This window comes from Wasmannia auropunctata, unplaced genomic scaffold (assembly GCF_000956235.1).
Source record: "Wasmannia auropunctata unplaced genomic scaffold, wasmannia.A_1.0 LD333520.1, whole genome shotgun sequence".
Taxonomy (NCBI): Eukaryota; Metazoa; Arthropoda; class Insecta; order Hymenoptera; family Formicidae; genus Wasmannia; species Wasmannia auropunctata.
In genome coordinates this window covers 1-25,351 of record NW_012029370.1, presented here as the reverse complement: position 1 = coordinate 25,351, position 25,351 = coordinate 1, and the positions used below count along the sequence as shown (strand labels likewise).

The 25,351-nt window shown below is 44.4% G+C and overlaps 1 protein-coding gene across 1 annotated transcript; it reads right to left on the bottom strand.

Moving 5' to 3' along the window:
- Positions 1 to 3,603: 3,603 nt before the first annotated feature.
- Positions 3,604 to 22,397, bottom strand: LOC105459819 (LIM/homeobox protein Lhx1). Its single transcript, XM_011706114.1, has 7 exons — positions 22,276 to 22,397; positions 17,410 to 17,642; positions 11,777 to 11,983; positions 7,916 to 8,157; positions 6,100 to 6,385; positions 5,476 to 5,664; positions 3,604 to 3,746 (listed from the first exon to the last, which is right to left on the bottom strand). Exons 1-7 carry the CDS (start codon positions 22,395 to 22,397, stop codon positions 3,604 to 3,606), a joined length of 1,422 nt encoding a protein of 473 aa, XP_011704416.1.
- Between the last annotated feature and the right edge of the window lie 2,954 nt (positions 22,398 to 25,351).

Sequence of the window (25,351 nt, the reverse complement as noted above, 5' to 3'; positions counted from 1 at the left end):
CGAATTCACCAGATGTCCAGGCCGGCACCGAGGCGCGCCACCCTTCTCTTTCCCTTTTCCTCGGATCCACCCGAGGATCTCGCACCCGCTAACGACGTTCGGGGCGACGTCGGTCGCAGATGCGTTTACGACCGGCGATTTGGGGAAGGAAAAGGATTCGACTCGCCACCTGAGCTCGTCCGCCCGCCCTTCGGCGTCGGGCAGCTTTCCCGTTGAGAAAAAGAAGAGGAAAGAAAGACGCAGACCAAGGTAACTGAAAAGTCGATGTCTATATAGCTGTGATAGCAATTAATTTAATTATTAGAGCGATTAAACTATAAACGACTAACTTACTTTGATGATTAGAAAATTCGATAAATGATAATTTTTCAGTTAAAAATGTAAATTGTTTTAAGAAAATTGTTATTGTAAAATATTTTTCAGTTTTCTCCTTCTTTCTCTCTTTAAATTATTTTAAACATGTAATAAATGATTTCCTAAAAAAATTAATATATCTAAATCTTTCGAAAATGTATTTTTTAAAGCATTTTTATGAAAGAGCAAAGATTTAAAAAATAAAATTCAATTAACACTTGAATTCAACTGTCAATTCGATAATAAAGTCTTTGTTATCGTGATAAGAGAGAGGACAGAGAAAAAGTATAGAAATTAAATTAAAAAAAATATATATATATATATATAAATCACGACGTGTAAAATAAGAAATGCTGGAATGGAAATGCCGTGTTTAATGAAATTTCAGCGGAATTTCAGCGATGGATTTGCAAGCGCCGGGATGTACGTGGCGTCGTTGTTGTAATTCTGTTACGTCATCATATGCGGCGTGCGTGTACCTGCTTTTCGCTTTGAATTTTTTCGTCCACGTCATTCCGGTATTTAGCCGGATTGCCTTTTGAATAAGTCCAACGCGCTTTTTGACGCGCGAAAAAAGCGTGCGCTGTGCTGCGAACCGGCCGACGCAACGTACAGGTACACACACGGACACGCACGCACACACAATTAGCGTAGCGTAACGTAATGTACCAGAGAGCGTAATGTGGCACAGTTGATTGGCGGCATATAAACTGACGACAACTGCACGCGAAAGCTGCGCCCAAAAGCGTATATGCAAATATATATCGCAAGAAACGCCGACACAATTTATAAACTGCCTGCACGCCGCTCTCTCGAATACGCGGGGAAAAATTGATTTCGGTTTAAAACGAGGCGAAGTCGCTCGTGCGCGCGCGCACGAGCGAGCGTTGCAGCTTCTCGAATCTCATTCGCGATTGTTAATCTCTCCTCCGCGCTGCACGACGGCGCGGATTTCATCCTTTCAAACGAGCGAGTCATCGTCGCCACCTGATACCCACGATCACTCCGCCGCGTGTGACAACTAATAATTTTCTTCGTCCCCGCTGAAGGAGCGATCTGACGCCCGCGGTGCTACCACAGTGCGCCAGGTATATGATAAACTGTCTTCTCGGCGACTTTCCCGCGCGACGGCGGCTCTCCCGATACGCGTGTCGAATCCGCGGCGCGAGATACCGGCGTCGCGGCTCGTTAAAAGAAACGAACGCTACTTCGAAATCGTCGTGACGACAGTGACACCGCCGAATGACATCTGTCTCTCGGCATTAATAAACCGGAGGAAATCGAAGAGCGCCGGTGACGCGCGCGCGCCAGTGGGAAGGAAAAAAAAACGTAAATGGTCACTTACCTCGCATTAACTTCCGTCGTTCAGGCGGCGTTTCTTGCGGCCGTCTATACCGTTATCTACGACTGATCGCTGTTACACACGGATCACGGTTTCCTAATTAGCATAAAACGAAGGATCCGTCGCGCCAATGATGTCTCGCCGATCTAGAACGATCGATTGCGAGATCAGATTAAGCGCTATTAATGCGACAGGCTCTAAACAGAGAGAAGATCAGGCCCATTAGATTTTATGAACATACACGGAAAGAACGGTTTTGTTGAAAGATCTAAAAATTTTTATGTTAAAAACAGATCTGAAAATAATTTTTTATTAAATCATCAAAATAATTTGTTGGGATGTTAAAACTGATGAGCATTGCTACAAAACGTTTTGATAGTTTAGCAATTACTTTGACTTTCGCACAAAATTATTTTGATTATTGAACAAAAATTATTTTCAGATCTGAATTTAGCAAAAGTGTTCTTTCCATGTATGAATTTTAAGGACCAGTTTCGTCGAGTGCTCGAAAAAAAACAATGTCTGCATCACAATTAGTATTTTAATTTAATTCCTTAAGTGTCGTGATTCGTTTTCGTGATTCACGATATCCGGATGGTCTGTTTTATTGCTAAACAAATGAGGAATCATGTTGTATAAGTAATCTATCAGATTCGTTCGTCTAAATAATTCTCCTACGTCGCTCGCTCGACCGAAGGAAAACCGTCGCGGAAAGAAGGAAATGAAATGCACAGCTCCGCATACGGAAATACGAGGTGGTTTATTATAATAGTATTTATAATCGTTATGCGTCGCGGCGGCGCATCTCTTTCTCGATCTGCCTTACTCTCGAGATGTTGTTGTTGCGTCACAATACATATACATATATATTTTGCTTCCGGTTAGCGTTCGTGGAGTAAGTCCGGCCGTCTCGCGCAAATCGGGCACGCGCGCATTTTTCAGCAAAGAGAGAGAATAGAGTGTGTTCTTTTTTTTCCTGCGTGTACCTCGTGTGTATTTACATCGATCTCGCCGCTCTCTTAACAGATACAAATTACACGTTTTCCTATTTATATTTATACTTTAATGATAATATTAGTACAACGCGTGTCTCCTGCAAGTGTGTATCCGTGTATCTGTATCGCGTATGCGCGTGTGTGACGTTGGCGTGTAGGTACTTGTGTCTCCGTATGTGTGTACGTATGTAAATGTCTAGCGACCGGTGTGTACGCGTGTCTTTATCAGGTGTACAACAGCAGATATCTACAGGGTGTCTCCAAAGTAACTCTCCTCGAGAGAAGAAAAATAATAATCAACAGGGAGGGGTACAATATTACACGATAGGGACGTCGTCGAATTTTTTATACACAATAATAATAATAATAATCAATAATTAATAATATTAATAATAATAATAATAATGAAAATAGTAACGTCGGCGTCGCGGCGCCGAGGTGCGTATAATCAATAGCGATAATAAAGCGCCGACCGTGCGTCGACGACGCAAACCGAGGCGTGAATCGAGGCGCGCGGACAAACGCTCTCCGTATCTTACAATAAAGGACGAGCCTTACTACGAGCCGATAGCTTCTCATCGGCGACTCGATCGCGATCGCAAATGCGAAACGGAAAGAAATGGAAGGAGGACGAGGACGAAAAAAGAAACGGAAAAGCCGGGGGGGATTGGGAAGGGAAAGCGACGATGCCACCGAGCCTTTCCGAGCCGCCCTCCGGACTGAAGAAGTCGCCGCAGCCGCAGCCGCAGGCAGCCGTCGTCGTCGTCGTCGTCGTCGTCGTCGTCGTCGTCGCCGTCGCCGTCGCCGCTCATCGCTCCTCGCGCTCTCGGCGGCGCGGAGATCCCGTCTTTCTTTAGGGCGCGCGGGCGGAATTGTTATTATCGTAAAAGGGACGTTAAATTAAAACTCGTACTACCAGGCGAGGCCCTCGCTCTGCATCTGGTGCGGCTCCAGGAACCCGCCGGCCGCGACCCCGCCGCCACCGCCGCCGCCGCCGCCGCCCGGACCGCCGCCGTTCCCGCCGCCGCCGCCGCTCGGATTACCCTGCCCTCCACCTGGAAACAAGAGCGAACGCGCACGGCGCGTCGATGCCAATTAAGATTTAAATCCCGCAGCGCGCAGAAACGCAACGCGACGCGACGCGGCCGGACCAGACCCGGGCCTTCCCGGCGCAGCCGGAAGTCCCGCGTGAAAGTCGGCGAGAGACAATCCGCCGCCGGCGGTTTATAAATATTAACGCGATCCCCGACAGCCGCGCCGCTATGCTCTATAATACGAGTACTTCGTCGTTGTTGTATCTTTTAAATAAATAAAAAAAAACCTGCTGTTCTCCGACTGTCACCGGCGCTTCCTTTTGTCTTATCGCCTGCATACCATATCCGTCAATGACAGCAAATGAAATATTGGCTTAGCTCTGAGCGATAAAAAGGGTTTTTTTTAAACGATTCGATCATAGAAAAAAATACGAATTGTTCCAAATTCGAAATTGAAGACTTTTTTAAAGTCTTTCGAAAAGCCTGAAAATCATCTATTCAAAACGATCCCAAACGATTTGATGAACTTCATCGAAAGTTCCGAGACTCGAAATATTATCGTTTCCATTATTCCTTGCGGGCATTTTATGTACACGTTAATTTTATGTATAACGTAACATTTGCTGCCATATATTTCAACATGTACGATAAAAGTATCGGTGTTGCGAAATTCTCAAAGTCGAGTTTTCAGGCTGCCAGAAACCCTATATAGTCGAGCCACGCACGTTACCGGCGCGCCGTTTTATAAGCACTATACGTTTTATTAATGCGACTATCGCTAACTGCACTTTCCTCGACGAATTAATAACGCGCTTATGTGTGCGCGGCTTGATTGATACGCCGGTGACAGCCGGATAAGACGCATATGCGTACGTATATCTGACGCGCGCGTTGGAAAACGTTGAATTTCGCGTATTAGACGTATCGCGCGAAAGGTCACGCCAGGTGATTGCCAGATCTCAATTATCCGTACGACAGGCTCAGAAGGAAATGACATTCACGCTGCCGTAACTTTGTTGCAGAAAATCTTGAGTCGCGCCGCGGCGCGAGAAATCGCGCGCGCGCGCGCGCGCGTGCTTTCGTGCACGAAATAGCATCGCGATGCCGCACGAATAAAAATGATACCCGCGTGCGAAAGGTTAACGGCAACGTATAATTTTCATTTCAACGTGGAAACGTTGAATGGCGTGAAACAGTTTCGATTCGATACCGCGAGGCTAAAGTGTTCCTAATTAACACGACACGGCATGTTCGATGTAACAGAGATGTGTATAATAAATCGTCACGAATAATCGTCACGAAACAGCCGAGGTGAACGTTATGTAATCCCTCTTTCCCGGCCACCGATTTGTGCGTACCTACTACCGAAAATCAAGAAAAATAAGTAAGATACAGAGACATCGACGTGAAAATATAATTAAATGAAAAAAAAAATTGATACGTTAAGATGTTGATGTCTGTAATTTCGACGAAAAAAAAACAAGTTATCGCTTCGACGCTTATAAAGAAACGACCCGTGCGGAATATTATATTTTGGCGCGAGAAGCAGATCGAGCTCCCCTTCAAGCGCGCCCGCGAGTTATAATGGTCGCCGCCGCATCGCGAAAATAACGCCAATAAATCGGCGCGAGCGCAAACATAAAGTCCGCTCGCGGGCAGACGCCCGAGGTATAGAGAGGTAAGATCGGGCGATCGCGATTCGGCCGATTTTCGGCGGTAATGGCCTACGGTGGGGATATTTCCCTCTTACCTGAAGGTGCCAGGAACTCTCCGGGGCTGCCGCCGGTGGGCGCAGGGGGCCCCTGCCCGGGGGGCCCCGTGAGAAATTCCGGAGGGCCGCCCCCCGCGCCCGGAGGTGGGTATTCCCCTGCCACCGCCACTGCGGCTGCCATGCCCGCTAAACTGGCCGGGTCCAGGCCTGTCAGAAACAGATTACGTACTGCTCTCAGAGGGGATCTCGTATCCGCTCGGCCATCTCCGAAACCGGCTGTCATAATTATCGCGGGGGCCTACCTACTTGATTCGAGGTTTATTATAATTACGCGAGATTCCGGGACTAGGCGCTCCTCGGGCCCCGGCTTTCGGTAGAGATCGGCCGTTTTTTTTTTTTACTCTAAAGTTTTTGTATTGCCGAGACAAAAAACCGTGCGATTATAATGAAACGGTGGAACTCTATGCAGAAATCCGATTGCGAGTTAGATAGAAGAATGTGAAAGGTTGATTAAAAAATATTTACGTAACGAGAGAGCCTTCGACATCCTCCGAGTTTCCGTGTCGATTCTACCGACTGTCTCAGACGTGAGAATTTATTCTAGCTTCAACTAGGGGAAAAAAAGATGAATCGGTAATCGTTCGGTGATGGCGTGAGATTCACCTGGATTCCCCGTACCGGCAAAATGTGGCCCGTGCGGATGCGGGGGCGGATGCGCGCCGAAGAACTCGTGGTGGAAGGCCACCGGGCCGCCGTAGCCGAACTCGAACTTGTCCGGGCCGAAGTACGGGAAACCCGGTGGCGGGCCGTCCTCGCCGCCGAGGGCGCCCGGGTTCAGGTTGAGCGGGAAGCCGCGCATCTTGCGCGAGCCCCCGAAGAAGGGGTTCCTGCCCATCGACGTCAGCTGCTTCAGCCTGCGCTCCTTGCTCCTCTTGTTCTGGAACCAGACCTGAAACGAGCAAGCGGGCAGACCGGCCGCCTCTTTAATCGCTGAATTATTTAACGATCATCCTCCCTCTCCTCCTCCGCCACACTGAGAAAAAAAATTTGTTGAAAAACGCAAAATTTGTTTCATCTTACCAAAATATTTAGTCCGATACGTTCAACTAAACGTTACTACAATGACACAAAATAAAAATTTGTTACTATTATAAACAAAATTCTATTTTTTCACTAAACTATTTTGTTTCAACAAAAATTTATTGTATTTAACTTAACCGTTCGATTCAAAATACACACTATTTATTATCCTCATCAGCATCGTTTAGTCAGTTTGATACTTGGAATTTGAACAAATATATTACTTGGATAACTAAATAGTATGCAAACACAAATAAATATCACTAGCATTTCGAACAAAATAATTTAATTGAGTTGGTTTAGTTAATTCTTGATTAAAAAATTTTGATGGTTGACATGAATGAACTGTACCCTTCCTTGCGCAATTAAAGAATTGTTGAATCAATCTTGGATCAAACAACTACACAAAATTCATACAATCAGTTTTTTTTCTCAGTGCACCTTTCGATTTTGTGCACGCTGCACGCGGTTGTCTTACAAAAAAATTATAAACTGTGCTCCAAGAATAGAATATTAATATTTTTTTTTGACAGATTTGTGAAAATCGTAAAAAATCGCCAGTGTTTCTCTTGAAACTATCGTTTCCCGCGTCTCTTATATTTCGTCACTGCTATATTAAACTGCAGAGGTTAGCGTAGCGCTCCGAAAGAATGTGGGTCTTAGAGCACATGCGATATATCTTAGTCCACTTTAATCTTCCTTTTGCATTCTAGGACATGAGAAAACCGTGGTAAACAATTTTTTTTCAATCGGTGATACATTGCGAATTAACCGACCGGCGCTGTCGCGAAATTATTTCTCGGTAAATAATATGACGTCGCCGTGCCGGGTGAATTATTTCGCGGCAAATGGCTTGTCGACGCGGTTTTTTTTCCTACTTGTTCGCGATGGCGAAGGATTTCTGAGCGTTCCATCGCATCGCTCTTAACGGCGATTTAGATGCCAGCCGCATAAAAGCGTCGCCGACAGCGCAAATCGCGATATTCACTTCGATATTAATAGCGATTCTCTTCGCAAGTTAGAGAATTGAATGCCTGAGTAGCAAGTCTCATAACAAAAACCGAGAGAAAGAATGAATTCTTACTGCAATATTAAACTGTAATTGTTATTTAATGATTATTATTCAAGTATCGACTCCAACATTTGATTATAGATTTTTCAAGGGAGAGAAAAAGAGAAAGAGAGATTTCTTCTCTAAATATAATAAAATCCTTTTAGTTGATAGATATTTTGAACAGAACTTTTTCAGACTTAATTATCGAGATGTAAAATGAAAATGATGATCAGTTCCGCGAAAAGACTTTTCACGCCGTAGGGAAAATAAATAGATATTACAAACAGAGAAACGAGACAAATTTCAGAGCGCAAGTGTGACGAGAGAAAGAGAAATTTTTCTCACCTGTATGACTCTCATGGGCAGGCCGGTCTCTTTCGCCAGCTGCTCCCTGATGTGCCTCGTGGGCTTCGGGGTCGACGAGAAGGCCGTCTTCAGGATCTCCAATTGCTTCGCCTTTATAGTGGTCCGCGGGCCGCGTCGTTTCGAGCCGGCGCCGCCGTCGCCGCTGCCACCGCCGGCGCCGCCGTCCGGGCTCTTGTTCTCCGTCTGGCTGTCCCTCGTCTCGGGATCGCCGTCCAGGGAGCCTTCAACAAGCCGATCGAAGCCGAGCGTCACCGCCGTGTTGCAATCGTATACGACGATCACCCGAAGGGGGACCTCTATCTCGCCGCGCCTCGCGAGACTCGCCGACGACCGTCGTCGCCAGCGAAATCGGCCGCTGCCGAGAAGTTCCGTGTGTCTCCTCCGCGATAGCGAGTTTCATATGCCTGCCCGCTTTAAATACAATGGCAGGGAACCTAATTCTCGAGGAGATAGAGACTCTTTCCACAGGATGACTCGGTTCGCTTTTCCCGAAATTCTCGGGTCGGGAGTCGCGCCGGCGGCCAGAATTAATAAGTATAACGCAAAGAGGAACAATTTGCTCTCTTCCAAATTATAGGTTTACTTGCGTGATATAAATAGAGCAGTGGAATTTAATTTATTTTGCGAAACGATAAAGTAAAAATAAATTGCCCGATAATCGCGCTAGACCTAAATTTCATCCTGATCGCAGTAATGACTCCTTAATTTCTGTACCTCATCGAACCGCCCAATTTTTAACACAGAGACGAGGCCTGTCATTCACGAATGTATTTACGATTTATAGAGACAGGCTAGTAAAGGTATCAGCGTCTCGGGGGAGAAAAAAAAGGCTGACACAATATTTTCAGCGTTACGCCGCACGTTTGTTATTACCCAGTCGTCGATGGCCGGGGGATAGTCAGTTTCTTAATCCCGAGCTATGCGTATCCGCTGACGCGTGACTCGTCGGTAATCCAGAAATGACTTGTCATCCTCAGACACGAGTCATCATTGCGTTACGGGAGTTTCTAAGCGACGCCCGTCGAGTTGCGATCGTCTCTGCGTACCGCAACGCCGATGTTAAACTTTTTTAAAAACCGCATTGTCGATCGGGAGGATCACGAGTCCATCACACGCACCTAGCGGGTGTCTCCGTGCGAAAACAACGGCTGTCTCAACAGCGAGACGACGATTATTTTTGAAATTAAAAGATCTTAAGGTGGTTCTTCAGTAAAGTGCTAAAAATTTGGGGTGCTTTAACAGGGCCTGACCAAAATCAAAAATATTTGTATAATTTGGATATAAATATTAAAACTACGTATATCTAATAAAATCTAATTAATAAAATATGTATATGTATACTAATGAAATATACAGTATGAAACAAACAATATTGCTACTCCGCGTGACAATGATAAGGATAAGAAAGTGAATTGCAATGTACGTATATTGCTAGCGAGGTTATGCGATATTTTGCCATTTCAACATTAACCTTTAAACCACCATGTCCAAAAAAATCACACTAACCACAATGTCGGTCTGTCAGACCACTATTATGCTCCCGCTAATTTTATAAGTTAATTATAATAAAAATGTATGTTTTCTGAATATTCGTTGATGGGGAAAAGAAAAAATATGTTTTAATGTGAGGGTTAACAAAAAAATCTCGTGTACAATAGAAATAAAATATATTTAAATGGTGACAAATAAGAAAAATGTTGATAAGTAAAGTTTCAATAGCGGTCTGTGAAACCGATATAGTGGTTTAAAGGTTAAATATGTCTGTAGAATGATCTATTATTTTTTTGTGACCATTAAAATTGTAATTTTTTGAACTCTTATAATCTTTTTTTTTTTAGAAAAGTCTTAAATCACGTTTGTGTGCAATTAATCAAAGAAGCGTCTCCAAACTCAATCTGTCATTAAGTTATACGTGAAAAGTAACATTTTCAACATTTTTTTTCTCTCTTATTCATCGCAAACTTATTCTTATTCATCAAGTTCGGCACTTTAACTTTATTATATAAGAAAATTAGACATTTCTTAAATAACTCGATTTACTAAAGAACCACCTTAACGAATTTCAACAACATGCGACTAAGATATTTCCAGTTTTTCTCATCTTTCTTGGATAATTTTTATCTTAACCACGACTTGTAATTCATTTTAATTCGTATCCGATTTAAATTGCTAAAAAAATGCAGCCGAAAATCGACGGAAACCAACGGACATTTCAAGGATTTCAGCGCGGAGGATGGCTTCTCGGCAAACGCGCGCGGCAGAGGGATAATCGACCGTAGATTCGTCCGAGGTAATCGCGGCTGAGAGGCCACGCGGTAGGTCTGGGACACCCCGTGTATATGTATATCCCGGTATCTTCATCGGTCGGATCGAGGTAACAACAATCGGAGCCAATCCCCCGGAAGCGATGCGAAACCCCCATCGGATTATCGTGGCTGCTGTCGCGCGCGCGTACCGCTGAAAGCCGTACCCCGCACATACGCGCGTGCACGTCGCACAGTGCCACCATACACGCACACACGTACACGCGTGTATATATAAGTCCCCGGCTCTCTCCACAGTAATCTATACACTATACTATATATATATATATATATACACATATATATGTATATATAGATATATATAATACCGGGTAGGTCTTAACCGCGGGACAAAGAAAATGTTTGGACAGTGTCACACCGCACGACCGGGGCCACCCCTCGTGAAGACGTCCGCTCCCTCCGTCCCTCCCGCCGATCAGAGGGGCAGCGAGGGGCGCTTGTGTACTGCGCGGTTCAGTACGAGGCCCGTGCGAGGGTGAGGCCGGAGGTGGTGTATGCGACTAAAAGGACCGATTGTTGTGCGCGCGATAAAAGAGCAGGAGCGATATATAATGGGAGCACGAGACGAGAAGCTTCTGGCGACGCCCTCGGCGTTCGACAGTCGCGACGCCGCGAATCCCCGCGTGTATGTGCTCGCGAGGTTCTCCAAACGGGGTGACGCGCAGTTCCGAGAGCAGAGTCCCGATCAAGTCCGCTAATCGATCGCTCTTGATCCAGCCTCGCTCGCGTCTAAACTGCAGCGTGATGGGGTAATTCAGCGACGTGTGAATGCGATCTTACAGCTCGCGGTGCCGCCGACATACGTGCGCACGCGTGCACACGTGATACATACGGAATGTCTAATCACTGTAATCGAGATGACAGCTCAGATATTTCACTTGCGTGCACTCTGCCCTTTTACGCTCGGCTGCGCGATATTGACTTTCGTTTACGATCCCTCGCTACTTTTCTTTCCGCGAGATTTATCTCTCGTCTTTCGCCGTTTGACGTAATAAAGACGTTCTCTCTTGTTCCACTCGCGCGAGGCGGTTTACACCGCGTAAAACTGTCTATACCGTAAAAACGTGTATCTCCCTTCTGTAATATTTATATCGCTTACACATATCGCTTACGAATGCGATTAAAGAGATTACAGAGAACTTTACCCAGGCTGTTCACAGAGAAATATTTATAGCGCTTATCGGATGAAATCAAAAGAATCTATTTTTTTTTTCAAAAACTAATAGAATTTTACTTTACTCTTATTCTGCAAGTAATAGAATTTTCTCCAACATGTTTCTGACTCACGGGAATATAATCGATTTAATACAAGACTGACTCTTTATTACATACGCACGTGCGCGGACTGTGTTCTACCGCACCACAGGATAATTCTCATGAATAATATTTTTTTCCCAAGAGAGAAAATCTTTGTGCGAGAGAGAATCTTTCTTGTCCACGCAACACATGTCATCGCTGCCGCTGTCATCCCGTTGCCTTCTATCTCCGGCGAAAGCGAGCTGGGATATATCCTTACCTTGATCCTCGGAGTCCTCCTGCTTGCAGGGATCGCTGCCGAGAGGTAGTTCGCCACCGTGGCCGACGGCCTGGTCGCCGGGCCCACTCGTGCTAATGTTGTGGGTCCCGAGGTGAGCGCCGCGCACGGTCGGGTCGTGATGGTGATGGTGGGCACTACCGTCCTCGTCCTCGTCTTCCGAGCCCGAGCCCATCAGCGAGTCTCCGCCTGCCGACAGGTTGGACGGTTCTGCTCGTGAACGACGCGAGACACCGGCCTTTTTAATAACATCGACCAACGGACCGCCGATTTCGAAAGCCGCGCGATCGCGACGCGCGCTCCCACGCGCGCAATCGTTGCATCGCGCGGCTCGCTCACTTGCACAGAAGCGAAATGTAGTTCCTCAATCGCCCTCAAGATATAATGCTTCGATAATAATATAGTCTTTCAAGTTGCATATTGTGTAATTATTATTATATATTATATATAAATAAATATTTATATATAGATACACAAAGAACGATTTTGTTAAAAGGTCTAAAAATTTTGCTGAATACAGATCTGAAAATAATTTTTGTTCAATAATCAAAATAACTTGTTGGAAAATAAAAAATGACAAGCATTGCTATAAAACGTTTTGATATTCTAGCAATAATTTTGACTTTCCAACAAAATTATTTTAATTATTGGACAAAAATTATTTTCTGATCTGAATTCAGCAAAATTGTTTTTTCCGTGCACGGAAAGAACGATTTTTCTATAGGTTTAAAAATTTTGATGGATACAGAAAATAATTCTTGTTGGACCATCAAAATAATTTTGTTAGAAAATAAAAAATGATAAGCATTGCTATAAATTGTTTTGATATTCTAGCAATCAGTTTTTGACTTTCCAACAAAATTATTTTCAAGTCCAGCAAGATCGTTCTTTCCGTAATTATATATAAATATTAATACAATTATATATAAATACAATTATATATAAATAATAATATCTAATTTATTTATATTAGAATAATATCTAATTTATTTATATTAATAAATTAGAAGGTAACTCTTGCAAGATGGCAAACAAAAATATATTTTATTTGCTAATCGAAAAGTTTTTTTTTATCGCTTCTGTGCAATTGCGAAATTATTCGAAATCAGCGAATCTTTAGCGAACATGCAGGAATAAATTACAGATATATATCGTGGTATGGATATTATTGATGCTCAAATGTAAGTAGCTCAATTTGAGTAATTTTTCATTAATGTTCTGTTGAACCTTTCGCTTGAAAGAAGCGAGGTTACGCTTGCCGACGGCAAGAAATCTGTAAGAGACATCTAGAGAAAAATCGATGTTGCGATCGATATCGACATGTACATGTAGCATAATTAAAAAAACGAGCTACTTGCATATTGACGCAATTGTTCTGCGATTTATCGAGAAACAATAATTGCGCTTCGTTAACAGAAGCATATGTGCAATAATAATGTGTGATGGCGCGATAAATTAATGCTGCGTTCGAAAACGTTAAAAAAATGCATTAAAACAATTACATATATTCCTTTTCCAGCGCCAATTTGATGCAGCTACCTCGACGGTGAAGTATACGTGACTGCACGAGCGGCAAGTAGCGCTTTTAAAAGAGTCGGCATTTGCCTTCCAGATTTAATGGCGGCGTTGCGCACGAAATACTCCCGGCGCAATATATTTTACGGCGGGAACCGCCGAAAAAATGGTGTCTCTGGATATTAATCGTCTCTACGAACATAATTACCGTGCTCTCTTTCTCTCTCTCTCTCTCTCTCTCTCTCTCTCTCTCTCTCCCCCTCTCGTCTCGCGCCGCCGTCGGGACGAAGAGGGAGGAACGACAGGCCGCGGATTCGACAACCGGCAAATGGCCGAGCGGATGGCAGAGATTAATGTTGAAAAAGTGTCGGGCATCAAGACGGTCATGTCGCTTAATCATCGGCCCGAAATCATCCTGAAGGCTCGCGTCAACATTCTGCCCCCAGTTGCGCGTCGAATTCGTTCTCCACGCGATGAAGATTTCGAGCAGCGCTCCGTACCTGCCTCTATTGTTCCCGCCAGTTATCGATAATCAGTAGTTGTGGACGGTGGTAAAAGAAAAAAAAAAAAAGAATAATCGGTGGTATGCTTAAAGGACGGTAAAACAGATACGAAAGATGTAATGATCTAATGCACGTCACAAGTCGATTAAATGTAGATCTATTTAAATGTACTCGCATAAATCACGTTATAGGGGAACGCATCCTTATTTTACATTTATTTTTTCAACAATATTAGCAATATTTTCAGCAATATCTTACATTTATTTTTGCAGTAATATTACACTGTTAAATCTATGGTGTCAAACTGAACCTTATTTAAGTCGCCACTGCTCTTAATAAATAGTTCTTTTTTTACTAAAACAATGGAGTTAAATAATTTAAAACAGTTCAAATTTCACCCAAATTTGAGTTAAATTTCATTGTCTTATTTAAAAAAAACTATGTTGTTTTAATTAAAAATAACTATTTATTAAGTAGAAGCAGTGGCGACTTAAATAAGGTTCAGTTTGACACTAAAGATTTAACAGTGTACTTCCATTTTATATTATATTGTTACTTAATTCTCCACCGCTTTGATCTTCACTTTGTTCCCATTTCTGGTCTATTGGCTAATCCTTTTCCGCGAAATCTGGCTGTAAAGCGACTGAACCGGCCCGAAAAGTCGTAGAAATCCTTCCGCGAAGGCAGCCTCCTCGACGTTGACATTTGACGCGCGGCTTACGGGATTCGTTCCTGCACATCCGCAGGTATAGCGGCCGCCGAGGTATCCCTCGCCGATGACGCCGACAACAACGTCGACAGCAACGATGACGACGACGCTTCGCGCGAAACTCATCGACAGCGAGCGAGTCGGCGGCGGCGGCGGCGGCGCGGCGGGCCGAATCAGCCGCGGCCGAGACGTAAATCATCTCGCGGCGCTCTCCCGCGCTCTCGGCGGCTGTCCCACGACATTGTCTCACGTACGGCGAACACACAGCGTCTCAGGGGCCCGTCGGAGAGAGCTCTACGAGAAAGAGAGAGAGAGAGAGAGTCCGGGAAGAAAAAGGCGGCTGGGCGGCGGCGGTAGAGAGAGAGAAGAAAACGGGTTGTGTCGGCTGCGTTTTGCGGTTTCGGCAACGTCGGCAACGGAACGACAAAAGGTTCGCCCCCTGCCTAACGACCTTTCGGTTTTCGTTTCACGGCTTATATACGAGTGGGGCCCTCGTGAAACCGAGCCGGCCCCGGCCGTCCCTCTCTCTCTCTCGCGCCGTCGTTTCCATTTCTCCCTATGTCTCCCTTTCTCGGCCGGTGGTTCACGGTGGCGGCATATACGCGCCACGCTGTTTTCACAGCTTGCCGCTTTCTCTCTCCCGTTCGGGGTAGAAACTCCCGTGAAAAACCTGCCCTCTCTCCGCCTTCCCCTGCTCGCCCCGCCGATCCGCCGGTCCTTCCCTCTTTTTTTTTTTTAAGCTGATCCTGACTCCGTGAAATCCGTGGCGGCGTGCGCGTTGAACTGTGACCCCCTCGACCTCGCCGCTCGAAAAAATAAATCCCGAAATTCTGAGCCACTCGAGAAATGGGTCCCGTCGGTCTTTGTAGGAATGCGAACGAATTTAAATCGACGCCCCTCGTATTTGTATGACATTAACACCGCGTGTTACAATTCAAATGTTGAATACTTTTGATCATTTCCCTCTTGAGATTCTTCGTATTTCGCCTTTAAGAGAATCGTCCGAATAATTTTTGCACATGCGCGCGCGCGGAAATTTCTTTTGTTTCAATCGGCACCGAGGAGGCGTCTCGTATCGGCGGCTTTCCGGTTCTCCGATAACTCTCGGCAGAAACGTCGAGAGTTCGGAACGGCGGGCTGCTTCTCCGACTCTCGGGATCGGCGAAACGGGCGGCGACGGCGGCGGCGGCGGGCCGCGCGATAATTTACGACGGCCTCTCTTTCTCGCGAGCGGCGGATAAAATTATTTATCGGCGGCGGGAACGGAAACGACGGAGGCGATCGTAAAACGCGCTCGCGCGCGCGCGCGAGATCGGCCGGGGGATTCAGGGGGCGAGAGAGAAGGAAGAGACAGGGGAAGTCGAGCGCGCGAGGAGGAGCTGTCGCGATAATACGCCCTACCCCTCTCTTTCTCTCTCTCTCTCTCTACGGACAGCGGCGCCGCTGTTCCGGTGACAGCGGCGCGGAGATCGATATAATGGAAGGCGATTGTGCGTTGACTTTGTTTGCGCACCGAGCCGAGCGTGTGCCAAACGCGATTTCGCGCGAATTTTCGAGCCGCGATCGATCGCCGCGTGCCGCTGACAGCCACGTGCCACGTCGAAATCGCGGCGTGGCAGCCAGCCCGACGTATTTAGGCCGTGCCCGCGCGCTGAAGACCGAAACTTTAATATGCTTTTAATACGTCGAGATTTCTCGAAAATAATCGCTTTTTTTTCACTCGGTTATATTTTATTAATAAAGAGAAATTTCTCGTTGACTCGATTGTCAGACGAATAACTTTGACATCTCTTGGAGTAATCATAATGTGTCGATTAATTGTCTCTTTACGATCTCATATAATATCTATTTTTTGATAGCTTTTACACAGAAAGAACGATTTCGCTGGAAGGTCTGAAAATTTTGCTGGATACAAAATAATTTCTCTGAAAATAATTTCGTTAGGTCATGCCATCAAAATAATTTTGTTGAAAATTTAAATTGGCTGCTAAAATCAAAATGTTTTATACAGCAATGTTCATCATTTTTGTGTTTTTTCAATAAAATTATTTTGATAGTCCAACATAAAATTGTTTTCAGATCTATATTCAGCAAAACTTTTAAATCTTCCAGCAAAATAATTCTTTCCTGTAGGTTTGTTTAAAACATATCGATATATCATATCAATAAATATCCATACCCAATAATTTTTATAATATATGATTCATATATGCGATTATATTATAATAATACGCGCGTGTATCATGTTCATCCAACTTAATAATTTAATCAATAAAACAAATAATCAATTGTTTGCAAACTTTACACATGCACAAGTAACGGCTGAATATTCCTAAAATAACGCAATCATATTATCGATCACCAGCAATTAGAAGCAGCGTAAGATTAGCTCCGATATCGATTCGCAGCAGATAAGTGCGGACAAACACGAAGACCACGTGGAGATCTTGAGGTATATCGCTTAAATTTAAATCCCGCGACGAATCGATCTGCAAACGGAGCGGGCAGTGTACACAGACGAACTGTGTCCTCCAAGTGCCCGCCGCCGCTCTTCGTGGACTAACTTTACTCTCTCTCTCTCTCTCTCTCGATTCTGTTTGCCGTTTCGATCGCGGTAATTATTTATATTAACTCCGCTATCGATAATGGAGGAACCTAATTATTTGATCGTCGCTGATCGCGACTCTTAATCTCTCGCACGAAAATGACGCGTGAATTTATTATGCAAAAATCATCCTCGTTTCAACCGCCCTTCCGATGTAAGCACGTAACAATAAGTGAGATAATATGATCGCGTCGAGATAATATTGTTACGCGAGAGAGATGGCTGAAGATACAATAACGAAAGGGGGGAACAGGGGGAGGAGGGGTAGTTTTGGGCGGCTCACCGTGATGACCGTGCACGTGATGCGTGTCCGGCAGCGGTTTGCCCGACAGGTAGTCCTGCTTGCAGACGAACTTGTTGTCGTCCAGGACGTAGAGCTCCTCGCCGGTGCTCATCTGCTTCCGACACACCAGGCAGGTGAAGCAATTCAGGTGGAAAACTTTGTCCCTCGCTTTCCTCACGAGGTCCTGCGGGTTTATCCCTTGGAGGCAGCCGCCGCACTTGGTGCCGTATCGCCTGGAAGGACATAATACAGATTTATCGCTGGTGAACCCCGATGAAAAGGGACGGATAATGAGCGCGTGGGCGCTCCGAAGAGCTCGTTCCCGCACCGTAAGGAGATACAAGAAGAAAAAAAAGTTCATCTCGATTCTCTTGAAATCTAAATATCAAAATCTAAATTGATATTAACGGTCCTGCGTTGAATTTCACACCGCGGGAAACTGACAACGCGTGTGTTAATAAAAATAAAAGCGCACGCCGGATTAATCGTGAAACTGAAACGTTCGCCTGTCCGGTGTCAGCTGCGAGTTCGCGCCACGGCGGAATTTCCGCGGGGGAGGGAAATTTCATAAACGCGTTTCTAAACTGTACACAGCCAGACTAGCCATGGTAATCCTATTTAATTTTCCGATTTTTCTTCAAAACTCGTCGAGCGGTTTCAAGCGGGGACGCCTGCACGCGAGATTGTGCTAAGAGGAAGGTTGGCATTAAATACGTAAAAGGTAACCGCGGGGGGAAGTTAATCGCGAGTGCACCTCCGATTCCGCGATTTTTCGCGCGCGCTCCCTTTCTTTTTCGCGACGTTGTAATTTCGTCGTGGCACGTTAACGCGAACCCCTAATCATTAAACCGCAAGTATCGCCGCGCAACGTGTTATTATCACACGTACGACGCGGCTCTCGATGATTTTTCCCGCGGAGGATGAGGAGGGGGCGGAAAGTGCTACGGATCATATTTCTCAGCTCGATAACAGACCTCTCGTACGGAAAATAGCGGAGAGGCGCGCGATCCTTTTTTTTTTAATCTGCAATTTACTCTCCGCAAAACTCTCGCGAAGTGTTGTACACTCTGAAATTATTTTGACATCGTTCACGGGTGGGAGGGAGCGGGAGGAAAGGGTTGGCGCACGCCGCGCGCGTTCTCGATAAACGCGCTTTCGATCGTCCCGAAAGTTGACCGTTCATAGAATGTGAAAGTTACAAGTTCTGTTTGTAACCCAGCCGGACCGCAAAACGTCGATGAAAGAAATACAGTGCTTTTAAAGAGATGGCGGTTTAATGTTCCGATCCGACATAAAAAGCCGAGGCCCTACCGTGTCGTAAAAACGCACGCCGCCCCGGTCCGCCCGACATTTTTTTTTCTTCCACCGCCGAATCGTTAAGCGCCTTGCTTTTTTTCAGACGCCTTTACCGATCTCTCGTTAAACGTTCTTCCACTTCGTCGTTGCGTCATTGAAAATCTCTTAAATCATACAAGAAGTGTCGTCATAATTGTATAAAAGTCCCTCTCGCGCGAATTGTAAAATTATGTTATAAATTACGAAAACATTATATAAATTTATAGAGGATTTATTCATAAAATCGAATTATTAATTTAATTCGATTTTATTAATAAAATCAATTAATTGTAGAAAAAATCGTAGAAATAAATTTGAGAATTACAAGAATATTAAATTGAAGAAAAAAATTATGTAATATTAAATAGTGTTATGTATATGTGCGTTTGTGTGTGCACAAAATAAAATTCTAAATTAAATTTATTAATAAAATTACATTATTATACAATTTAAAAAATATATATATAATTATTAAAAATATATTGTATATAAAACATAAAAATTATAAGGTCACAAGAAGGAAAAGAAAGAATAGGCAAAATTTGCACATTTTCCGGTTGGCGCGTTTCTCAATCGAGCCGGAACAATCGTCAAGTCAATATATAGGTAACCTTTGTGTCTGTATCATTACAGTGGCAGAAGCTATACACTCTTCTAACTGGCAATCCGGATCGATCTAACTATAGCAATCACGCAATTAATTATAGCAATTAGCCGGGGCCCTTAGGGCTGGCGTGTTCCGAGGAGCGGACGTCTCAATCGATCCCCTCCCTCCCCATCACCCCGTCGTCGTTACGCCAACAATAAACAAGTTAAACGCGGATGGCAGATCAGGCCGGAGAGATCACGAAATCGGTCGCTTATTAGCAATTCGGTAGGGCGATACTTATCGACCTGCAGCTTTCGATACTTTGTAACCTACGCCATTAACAGCATCAATCAAAGGAGTCGAGATTGAAAAGCATAAGAATTTATTCGCGAATATAAAAATCCTCTTCCAAATCTTCTCTCCACTCGTATTTCTCATCTTTATTACTACCGCAATTTATTTGTGATATCGTGTTATATTTCTGTTTAACTATAAAAAAAAATATTTTTTTAAAATTATCTCTCGCGATCCTCTGATTTTAAACTCGTAGTCTCTTGTTAATTTAATTTAATGTCCACTCCACAAATGGCCACTGAAATTTCAACGCTATCAATTTCTCGCAATCGCTAGTTTACAAACGTTAAAGTGCATCTGAGGGGGGGCGGGGGAAAAAAGGAAACAAGGGAACAAACATGAAAAAAAAAACCCGTGTGCCGATATTAATCGCAATTTTTTGTTGTTTCAACTCGGATTTCTCATTCAGCGGTGTTATTATCGCGCAATCGACTGTAAAAAGTGCGCGCTACTCGTAAAGCGCACACAGAAATAGGAGACGCAACGTGCCGCGCCGCGCCGCGCGCCGGGGAAGCCGTGACCCGGACGCCGCTTGAGAGTCATTGTTAGCCTAATTGTTCCCGGTGTACGCCGACGGTCGCGGCTGGCGTTCGCGCCTAGGCGCGGTGTGCGGCGGCATCGACGTTCGAGCGCTCGAGCCGCACAATAAATCCCGCGGAATCTCCCTTTATTGACTGCTGCCGGGTGCCGTATCAAGCGACCCAATTCGCCGCGCTTTATTACCAAGTGGATGCGTGACGTTCGACGGGGATGCAAGTGCAGAGGCAGGACGGAGGGGGGGGGAGAGGCGTCTCGCGACGCGTCGCCGTCGAGAGAGAAAGAGAGAGAAAAAAAGTAGAGAAAACGTACGCGCGCGACGTTACATTTACCGCTCCGTATTTACCCGGCGACGGCCGCGACGCGCCCGTTAATCGATATTAACAAATTCATGAATCGCATGAATTGTGAATGCTCCGTAAACCATCCCCCGTTAATCCGCCAAGCGGTTCACGCGCCTCTAATCCTTGAGTGTTATTGTTCGCGATATTTTCGAAACTTTCGTCCGGAGAGATTTAAATCGCGAGATTTTAATTAATAGGAGGACTTTCATGTCACGTGGGCGGAGGAAAAAGAGATAGCGTGACAGAGGCCGCGGAGGGACGAGCGCGAAAAGAGATACAAAATTTTTGTGACTCGCGCGCGCGCGCACACACATACACGCCACACACACACACACACACACACACACACACATACGGCAAATTGTAACTCGCAAAAATCGTGTATGACATATTGAAAGTGCGGATCGGATGACTAATTTGCCTTTAATGGAAGTTAAATATTTCAGCTAATAGAGAGGCGGGAATGCGCCGCTTGTACGATGCAAACAATAAATTAAACTACGGCCGCTAAACGAATTAATTATTAGAACGTTTCGCGAACGGCAAATTGTGATGGCTAAATAAACGCGTTTCACCGCGCGTGTCCCCCTGCCCCCCCCCCGCCCCTGTTCTTTTATTTTTATCTTTTTTTTCGCACGTTATGTTTTCACACGCGTGCGATCCTAATGAGTTTTTCCCGGGGATTCGGGATTTCGATATTAATTATCATCGTGCGCATCGCGCCGCCGCGTCTCGCGCGAACCTCGTAATTCGACACCATTCGCCGTTTTACAGACAGACAGATCTCAAGTACGCGTGAAAGCCATTGACGGATCGGCAATTATTCATCGCGCCCGTCGCACCCAAGAAACTTGACGCAACGCGGCGCAGCTTCTTTCTCTAATCCGCCTCGCATACCGCGAGCGTATACCTCCGTGAGGTTTCCCACCGCAGCAGTCCGTTTAACCGCCTCTGAAATATTTTACGTCCCGCGGTTGACGTGCGTCTCGCGAAAAGGAAGAATGAGAATGGAAAAGGAAGAGAGAGAGAGAGAGAGAGAGAGAGAGAGAGAGAGAAAGTCGCGCGTACGGAAAATGCGCCGTGTATCTCAAAGAGGCACGGCTCTCTCTTTCTCTCGTTTAGGTGGAGCCCGGTTGCTCGCGCACGGCCGGTGAATATCAAAGGTTGCTGCACGTGTCCGCAGCAACATTGTGCTCGCCGCGATATTGCGCCGCGACTTGCCTATACGTCTCGGGGCTTCGTCGTCCATCGTGCGCTCCTCGTGAGCGCTCCAACTCTCTCCTCTCCTGGGCAAGATGGATATCTCTCTGTAAAAGCTGCACGCATTCGAATATGTACGCTAGATCGAGATTACCTCTCATAAGGACGCGGGTATATACAAATGGGATAGGTAAATGTGGGACGAGGAAAGCGTCGCCTTGATTATAGCGCCTCGAGCTCCTTTAATTTGTGATCTATAGAATATATCAATCATATATATATATATATATATATATATATATATGTATATATAAAGAAAATTATAAAGGGAAAAGTGCTCCCTCCTTACTCTTTCTCTCTCAAAAAACGAGAAACGGGTTATCATCTTAAAATTGCTGCGTCAAGCTGTGTGTACAACAGCAAATGCAAAACAATAAGCGGCTACAAGTAGTGTTGTCGTTATCGGTGCGCGCACCGATGCGACTTTTTACGGCGCGAGTGCCTTACGGCCCACATCCTTCTGCAGGAAACAGCCGTGCGCAAAAAGTCGCTGCCTGTTGACCGTTGTTGCATAATACTTTTTCGCGTCCGGACGTTTCGCGACCCGCATTCACGTTCGGACCAGTCATCGCGATATCGAGTGTGAACGACGCGAGCGTCATTCATCAGTGAGAGCGCTACCATTCAATTAGAAATGCTTGATACACTTCGAATACTCCTGGCATCGATATTCTGACCGTGACAATTGGGAAATGTAAATACGATATATCCACTGAAGATTCGTCGAACGTCCAGTGTTGGTGCACGGCATTTGTGTCACTGAATTTAAACGACCAAAACTCGATTTTGTTAGTTTCTCTTGTCGTCTAAGTCCCTACACAGAAAGAACGATCTTGGGAGATTTAAAAATTTCGATCTGAAAATAATTTCGTTGGACCATCAAAATGATTTTTTTGGAAACTCGAAAATGATAAGCATTGCTGTAAAACGTTTTTGATATTCTAGCGATCAGTTTGAATTTTCAACAAAATTATTTTGATGATTCAACAAGAATTATTTCTAGACTTTCCAGCAAAATCATTCTTTCCATGCTCTTAAGATGGTTCTTTAGTAAATCGAATTATAGACAGAAATGTTTAAATTTTTTATACATATAATGAAGTTGAAGTACCGAATTTGACGAATTTGTGCAAAATTCTAGGATAGGTTATCGATGAAATAAGAGAGAAAAAAAATGTAGAAAATCCAAAAATAGTGACAGATTGAAATCGGAGATGCTTCTTTGACTAATTGCACATAAACATGATTTAAGACTTTTCTAAGAAACGAGGATAATAGTTTAAAAAATTACGATTTTAATGGTAACAAAAAAGTAGGTCATCGGCCATTTTGAAAAGATATTTAATATCAAAATGGCAAAATATCGCATAACCTCGCTAGCGATGTATGTTAAGGATATGCGAGCTTGTTAGTCCGCAATAATGCGACAATTTTTGAAAACCAAAGCCTTTAATCTTTACGCATGCAATTCCGAAGAACGTTATTTTTACTCTCTGCTCGAACTGCGAGCTTAATAATAATACGTGACTCTAACAGAGGACGCTCGACTATAAGCGTACACGGAAAGAACGATTTTGTTGAAAGGTCTAAAAATTTTGCTAAAAACAGATCTGAAAATAATTTTTTATTAAATCATTAAAATAATTTGTTGGAATGTTAAAACTGATAAGCATTGTTATGAAACGTTTTGATATTCTAGCAATCATTTTGACTTTTGCACAAAATTATTTTGATTATTGAACAAAAATTATTTTCAGATCTGGATTCAGCAAAAGTGTTCTTTCCGTGTACGTAAAGTCACTAAATTTATAAAGTACCGCAATCATCCGCCATTTTGGCTCCAAACGCGATCATTCAAAACATATAGGTACATATTACGTGTATGAATCTATTTTGTATAAATAAGAAGGAAAATTATTTTGTAAATAAGAAGGTAAATTATATTAATCAATATTTTTATTTAGAATGATTGGTCTTGTTTATATACACGGAAAGAACAATTTTGCTGAATCCAAATCTGAAAATAATTTTTGTTCAATAATCAAAATAATTTTGTGCGAAAGTCAAAATGATTGCTAGAATATCAAAACGTTTTACAGCAATGCTTATCAGTTTTAATATTCCAACAAATTATTTTGATGATTCAACAAAAAATTATTTTTAGATCTGTATTTAGCAAAACTTTTAGACCTTTCAACAAAATCTTTCCGTGTATGATTTAACTACGCTAAATCATATTTAAATTCCATTTTGGCCCAAATTTGAGTCTTATGGATTGTGGTACTTTATAAATTAGGGACTTTAAGCGTACGTATAAACAAAATCAATCTAATAAAAATTAAATGATATGAATATTAGAATAAATGAAATTAACAAAGTGATTAAAGTTAATTAATATTGAAAGTGGATGGCAAAATCAAAAAATAGTTTCCTAAAGCCTTACCAATGTACATTGTACTTCACTTATACTTATCATTGTCACGCGGAATAGTAATATCATTTCTTTCATACTATTTATCATTAGATATACAGTAGTTTTAATGTTTTAGTCAAATTATACAAATATTTTGAGTGGGTTCTGATGAGGCACCTCAAATTTTCGACACTTTACTATAAAGAACCACCTTAAGCAACATTTCTCCTTAAAAAAAAAATGATCTCAAACTAGAAAAGTTATGCGTTTAAAAACAAGGAATTCTCATTATCCGGATCTCGGATTCCCTCAGAAACCGACCTCGCTTGTCGATGGATCGACCGCGATCCCCGTTCGGGCGAATCCCGTTCGGATCGATAAGAGGCTCACGAGCAGTTTTCCACCGCGGCCCAGAAGACCAGGGAGTGCCCCCTTATCGATCAACTCGGATGTCGGATCGCGTGATTGCGAGACGCCGCGCGCGCGGCGTGAGCGTCCCTGTAATCAGCCGGTCTCGGCGCGCTTTTTCTCGCCGAACTATCCATCAAGCTGTCCGAATTAACGCTCACAGCCCCGGACAACGAAACTATCGTCGCGGAAGCTGGGCGCTCGCGCGCGCGCGCGCCCCGTGAGGCGATCTCGCGAGGTGCCTTCGACGACGGGAGGATAACGACAACGCGGGGGACGAGGACACAATGACGGCCGTCATTATACGTTCGCAGCTAGCGGCCTAATTACAGGGATTATTTAATTGATCATAGTAATTAGTCGCGACCGTGCCGACTTCTGCAGGTGCAGCAGCCCGCGCCTGCTGGCGCTGCGCCCCGAGGGGGCATCTCTATACTGAATCTTTTGTCCTCCCCCTCCATTCTTTTCTCTCCCGGAGGAGAAGACAGGTCCGTCTTCGTCGGGAAGAGCTGGAAAGGAGAGAAAAAGGAGAGGCTCCAGCAGAAGAAGACGGACCGTAAAAGTCATTAATAGAAAGGCTTGCGTGGTCCCACGCGTGTGTGCCGCGAGGAGAGAGCCGAAACTCGGGGGATCAAGGGCGAGGGGGGAGCGGGAAAGGGTGGCAGCGCGCGGGGACCAAGCGAGGGGGGGGGGGGGAAGTCG